This window comes from Branchiostoma floridae, chromosome 7 (genome assembly GCF_000003815.2).
Source record: "Branchiostoma floridae strain S238N-H82 chromosome 7, Bfl_VNyyK, whole genome shotgun sequence".
Taxonomy (NCBI): Eukaryota; Metazoa; Chordata; class Leptocardii; order Amphioxiformes; family Branchiostomatidae; genus Branchiostoma; species Branchiostoma floridae.
This window is the reverse complement of record NC_049985.1, coordinates 24,655,508-24,661,538: the sequence shown is the minus strand read 5'-3', so window position 1 is coordinate 24,661,538 and position 6,031 is coordinate 24,655,508. Positions and strand designations below refer to the sequence as shown.

The window sequence follows — 6,031 nt, the reverse complement described above, 5'->3', positions numbered from 1 at the left end:
AGAACTTATAAAATTAATTTCAAAGTATTCTTTCTTTCTACAGTCCCGGACAGTTTGGTCTGGAATTTTCCTCAGTGCTGGTGTCCAACATACCACCATCAGTGACTCAGCAGGACCTGGAAAGTCACTTTGACAAGGAGACACAGTGTAGGGATGAAGGGAAACGCCCTTCGTGTAGGTAGACGATATATTAATATTAATGATTTATGTCATCTGCCAAATTTCCTTTGTAGCTCTTGTTGAGAAGAGTACTGTAAAATTGATCACAATTTGTAGTGATTTAATTTTGCAAAGACAATAGTTAGAGTGTTTGCACTTTGCAGTGGTTCGTGGTTGTGAAAAGATGGTAGGCTGGCAGACAGAACAGGCATTCTGTGGTTTGTTTGCGGCAAAGAGAATTGATAAAAAGCTGTGATTATAAAACCATTGCAGAAATGTCTAGAATAACAGTATATCTACTCAGCAAACAAACAAACTTGGACACCCATGTAATGATCCTCACATTTATTGCGTGTTAATGTTACAGATGCTATGGGCATTGCAAGGAAGGGGCACACAACCTACAATGGAACTCACTTAACAGTGGAACCATACATTGAGGTAGGTGCATTTATCTCGAGATATAAAATGTTAAAAATTCTCAGTATTGTTTTTCAGAGCAAACCCATTCTATCATTGTCACATTTGACAATGGGATGACAAAATTACAAATGTGTAAGATATTGACAAAGTCTGGAGTTGAATTGTGCGATTATCAAGGATATTTTTTTAATTTTCTGAATTTAAATAGAAAGAAGCTTTATTGATGTGACAAAAAGTATAGTGCTTGATATGGTGACCTACAAACTACAAAGTTGAGATACAAAATAGCTACCATCTGCTTATGAAGTCTCTTGAAATCTATCTATAATAGCAATATGTCACACAAAGGCTTTGAATGATTAACATTGAGTATTGCAAACTTGTTTCAGGTGTTTTCTACAGTGACAGCTGTCATCCCAGCAACACTTTGTGACCACCTTCCAAACCATGTCATAGACAAACTTAAATGGCAAACAGGTGTGCAAGTAAATCGTAACCCTAAGGAAAACAACACAATGGAAATCATTGGAAGCTTGCATGAAATTGAGCAAGCCCAGACAATTTTAAGCCAGAGATTTGCTACCATCGTTAATGAAAAATTGCAGACTGGTTTTCAGCCTCCAGTTGGTATTACATCAAATCTGCAACAGACAGATGAGTACAACCATAACAAGTACATGGACGACTACACTACCATAGGGTATGGTCAAGCTGATACAGACAAAGGCATTGTAAAAACGGCCACCAAAAAAGACACCGAAGACAGAGAAACCAAACAGAGCTATCAGACAAATGGGCTATATCCTGATCTCGCAGAAGACGCGAGCAAGGACAACTACAGAAATGGAAGGTCTCGTTCAGTGCAGAAGAAGACATCCCGTAGGTCTAGTTCGTTAAGTAGGGTAGAGACTTCTTCACGGACAGAAAATAGAGTGGGTCACTGGGACACAAAGGAGGGTCCGGCTGAGATCATAGGTAGAAGGCTGGACAATAGATCTGGTGTGGCATCAGTAGCCACAAGGCCTCATACACAACCTGTTCTGTCCAATAAGTCTTCAAGTGCCTCAAAATCTAAGTCGTCTGCAACAGGAAAGTTGAAAACATCTGTTCTGCCAAGTAGACCGACATTTCCTAGTACAAAAAGTGTCCCAACAGGTAGGAGTAGCACAGGTTCAAGTTCTTCAAAAAGTAAACAAGGTAGACCACAAGGTGCTGTAGGGGGTCTTGGTATTTCCTATTCCACCACGAGCAAAAGAAAAGCCCACTCAGTCCATAACTATAAAGGAGTAAGAGTCAGTGTAGTGTACGGAGATCTAACTGAAGAACGAGTTGATGTAATTGTAAGTTCAGTCAATGGAGACTTGAAAAACCTCGGAGGTGTAGCAGGAGCTATATCGAGAGCCGGAGGTCCCAGCATTCAAGAGGATTGCGACAGGTACAAACAAAGACATGGCCCTTTGAACACTACAGAATGCATGACGACAAGACCAGGAAGACTTCCATGTGACCATATCATCCATACAGTAGGGCCAGTATTTCAAAGCAGGCATCCCTCCAGGACTGAAGAAGAACTAAAAGAAACCACTTTCAAAGTGCTGACATCAGCTGCAGTGGATCTAAAAGCCCAGTCCATAGCTCTACCTGCCATCAGTTCAGGTGAGAAAGACATGATTGTACACAGTACATTAATATTATTCAGAATTTTCAATGCTGTGTTGAAGTATAGATATGTTACTTTGGCATCTGGACCTATATAATTATGTGTCATTATCATTTTCTTGAATGTGTTTTGTGTTCATTTTTATACACAACATGAAGGTATGGATGTGCACAAAAGACATCATGGATACCACTGTGACAGAGAATTTTTATGATTTTATCAACCCCATAAAAAATGTGCAAACGTTTAAATATTGTCATGGTGGCCTAGATATCCATGGAGAAATCACAACAACACAAATGTCGCCTGTGTTTTGGTACAACAGTTAACGTTTTAAGATAGTGCACTATGACAACCTACTTTCCTCTTCTACCACAAAACTATGTCCTTAGCAAACGTAACCGAATCTACAATAAAATTTTATTTTTTTGTTGCTACAGGAACGTTCCGTGTGCCCAAAGACATGTGTGCAAGAGCAATGCTAGCTGGCATCATGGCTTTTGCTGAGACTCAGCGAGAGATTCTAAGCAGCCTTCGGGACATCAGAATCGTAGACAATGACTTTTACACAGTGTTGGGATTCTCATCACATAGTGAGAAACTTTTAGCTGAATCAAGTGGCAGAGATTCCACCAGAGGGTCGCGCCACAGGAGTTCATCTATGAGTCGAGCTGACAGAAAGAACAGAACTTCAGACTACGGTCCCAAACCTAGTTACACCTCAAACGTACCTGCAGCAAGTGGTACAAATGCATATGGATCATCCTACGATGACAGCTACCAGTCGCTCCCCAGTTTTCATAACAGTGGAAAACATTTCAGTGATGAAAAAGACTGGGATCATGAAAACACAACAAGTACACCTTTCGCCTCCCAGCCATTTAATGACAGGTCTACAGTGAATGATGGTCAACAGGACAAAACATGCCCAATCTGCATGTGTGACTTCACCGATCCAAAGGCCCTGTCCTGCAACCACAAGTTCTGCGCAGAATGCCTGGCAACTGCCCTGAAGCATGCTTCCAAATGCCCCATATGCGGCCTCGTGGTGGGCCGGTTGAGGGGTGACCAGCCTGAGGGTAGGATGGAGTATGAAGTGGAGAAGTACAGCAGTCTTCCCGGGTACCCAGGCTGTGGTACCATCATCATTCACTACAGCATACCGTCTGGAATACAAGGAGTAAGTTGGTTTATTGTCTGGATACTGGAAACCTTGGGATGTTTATAGTCTGTAGTTTTATTTAATACGCAGATTTAAGGTTAACCTCACTCTTGCAAAATCACGATACTGCAATATGTTTCCTGATATGTCATCACTGTATACGGTAACTGTACTAGTACTACTTTGCTTCAACAGTGAACTTAAAGCACTGCCATGAAATTAAGTCCCACAATTATAACTGAAGTTGCAATATAAACTTGGCACTCTTGCCTGGCTTTTTGTGCAACACCTACAGTTATTTTTCTTGATTTAATGTGCAAAAGTATTGCATAATGCTTAATACATGTCTGTTAAATGCCAATGCACCGTAGTAAAAAAATTCCACTTTTTTTCTGTAATTCTACCAGATGTACACATGTAACTGCAGCATTTAATGCAAGAAGCCTTTTGCAAAAATGTGTTTTGAAAAGGTCTTGCACTATGACATTATCAAAGACACCGAGTATCTACAGTGACACGATATAATGACTGTGTCTTATGGTAGCCAAATAAAAGCAAGTCTTGTAACCTTATTTTTTTATTTTGCTTGAACCCTTCTGTAGCCAGAGCACCCTAACCCTGGACACCCTTACCAGGGTACCTCCAGAAAAGCCTACCTGCCAAACAACCCCGAGGGGAAGGAGGTCCTTACACTGCTGAAGGAGGCGTGGAAGAACAAGCTGGTCTTCACCGTTGGTACGTCTGTCACGACTGGTACCAGCGATGCCGTCACCTGGAACGACATTCATCACAAAACCAACCGCAGTGGAGGTCCCACCAGGTCAGAACCTCATACTGTCAGCATAAACATGACTGTCAGGACATATTATATGCAAAAACACAGCAACTGGAAACATTCTGTAAAGAGTCTTACCTTAATTCTAAGATAGCAATTATTACACTATCTCTGTTTTTTAAAGGTAAAGTTTAGGTTTTTTTTCCATAATGTCACTTACCAAGTTGACTCAGATGAACTTTCATGGTAATATTCCACTATAATAATCTTTTTTTACTGAGACTAAGATGTGCCATGAAAGGTAGTGGATGCTGTTTGAAAAGTTTGAAAACTGCTGTTTGAAAATTCAGAGAATTCATCTGCTGCTTGAATGATTTATTTTACATTCATATGTTATGAACCTCTAACTTGATGTACTCTTATTTAAGAGGCAAAATCATTTTTCTACTTGTTAGTTCACTGTATTAAGTTGCAACCTGTTCCTTGTGCCATGCAGTTATGGGTACCCAGATCACACCTACTTGGGCAGAGTGAAAGAAGAACTGGCAGCCAAAGGCATCACTACAAGACCTTCAACTGCATAGAGCATTTTGTTGTAGGCCATGAATGTTAGTGGTTCCTAAACAAACATCTGTGTCTTAACAAATCTTTTTTAACAAAGGCTTGCCAAGAAGAAGAATGTGTGTGTTAATTAAACCTGTGTGATAAAGCCCTGGACAAGGTGATTGGCTAGAGAATGTAATATTGTACATATTGTAAATATTATAAAAGTTTCCTGAGTGCTCAGTTTGTAAATCAATACCTGTGTGGGTTTGTTTGCTTTTAAAAGTTTAATTGAATAGCATATAGATTTCTATTTTTCTTGATTTTCAGTGATCTAAAACATATTTTTGACAAAGATATTAATTTATGTGTATATTTGACGGAGCATTGTTACAACAGGTGTAGTTAAAAGTATGCAATAAATAGTATTATCATATAGCCAGGGGACGTGGGCCAATCAGAAGGCCCCATTTCATGCTGGTTATGACGCCGTAACAGCCGTGCATTAAATTTTTGATTATCACATATGTGATAAAACTTTTGAAAGTTTAAACCAATCAGGAGGACAGACAAACAGGACGCTAGCCAATCAGAATGAGATATCCAGGAATCGTCCATCTGCCAAGATAGGGGAATAAGTACAGGCATGGCAGGGGGGATGGCTCCCTCTATTAACATCGGTAGTGCGTGTTTCTTTGTTCAAAGAAAACATTTGCTGTCTTAAAACAACATTGAATTACCTTTAATATTTAAGACAATAAAATCTATTTCAAGTCATGTCCAATTTAAACTGCAAATGGAAAATAGAATTATTTGCACCCCCGCCCGACAATAACACCACGGTCCGCCATTGAGTAGGGTCATGGCGCTGGAGGACCAAAATGCTACCTTTCTTCGGAGAAGTCGTGTCTGGGTTCGTAGTGAACGAGATTCTCAAGAGCTGTGAAGCACAGGGATCCCGGAATACCTCAGGAAAGCCGGCAGAGATTTAGCGCCTGATACGAACGAACTCGACAAACTGGAGAATGGGCGAGTGGAGAAATACGGAGCGTGCAACAGTTTGTAACATAATGAATCGACTTTGTTCTTATTTTAAGCCTTGGAACAGAAATACATTTCACGTACAAGTTTTATTTTGTTCAAATTCACTGTTCAAATGTATGTACTGAATAAAAGATGTATGTTTTAGAAAAGAATTTGTCGCTCCTACTCAACTGGAAACTCTACTCTACTCTAATCTACTCTTAAATGGGTCAGTGTGGGTAGGCTATATGATAATAGGGTTAATGACCCACCTGTTCCTCGGTAT

The 6,031-nt window shown here is 40.1% G+C and overlaps 2 protein-coding genes across 2 annotated transcripts; both read left to right on the top strand.

The window, feature by feature from the left end:
- Nucleotides 1-1,692: 1,692 nt before the first annotated feature.
- Nucleotides 1,693-3,144, top strand: LOC118420218 (protein mono-ADP-ribosyltransferase PARP9-like). Its single transcript, XM_035826935.1, has 3 exons — nt 1,693-2,238; nt 2,683-3,099; nt 3,134-3,144. Exons 1-3 carry the CDS (start codon nt 2,058-2,060, stop codon nt 3,142-3,144), a joined length of 609 nt encoding a protein of 202 aa, XP_035682828.1. The 5' UTR covers nt 1,693-2,057.
- Nucleotides 3,145-3,157: 13 nt separating this feature from the next.
- Nucleotides 3,158-5,197, top strand: LOC118419858 (probable E3 ubiquitin-protein ligase DTX3). Its single transcript, XM_035826515.1, has 3 exons — nt 3,158-3,422; nt 4,007-4,224; nt 4,676-5,197. The coding sequence occupies exons 1-3, from the start codon at nt 3,180-3,182 to the stop codon at nt 4,761-4,763; spliced, it is 549 nt and encodes a 182-aa protein (XP_035682408.1). The 5' UTR covers nt 3,158-3,179; the 3' UTR covers nt 4,764-5,197.
- Nucleotides 5,198-6,031: the final 834 nt, after the last annotated feature.

Excerpts from the sequence above, each read along its gene's own strand:
- LOC118420218 (XM_035826935.1), top strand. The coding sequence starts at position 2,058 with ATGACGACAAGACCAGGAAGACTTCCATGTGACCATATCATCCATACA. Across the intron at positions 2,239-2,682 it reads TCTACCTGCCATCAGTTCAG|GAACGTTCCGTGTGCCCAAA; the intron begins GTGAGAAAGACA and ends TTGTTGCTACAG.
- LOC118419858 (XM_035826515.1), top strand. The coding sequence starts at position 3,180 with ATGTGTGACTTCACCGATCCAAAGGCCCTGTCCTGCAACCACAAGTTC. Across the intron at positions 3,423-4,006 it reads TACCGTCTGGAATACAAGGA|CCAGAGCACCCTAACCCTGG; the intron begins GTAAGTTGGTTT and ends ACCCTTCTGTAG. Across the intron at positions 4,225-4,675 it reads CGCAGTGGAGGTCCCACCAG|TTATGGGTACCCAGATCACA; the intron begins GTCAGAACCTCA and ends TGTGCCATGCAG.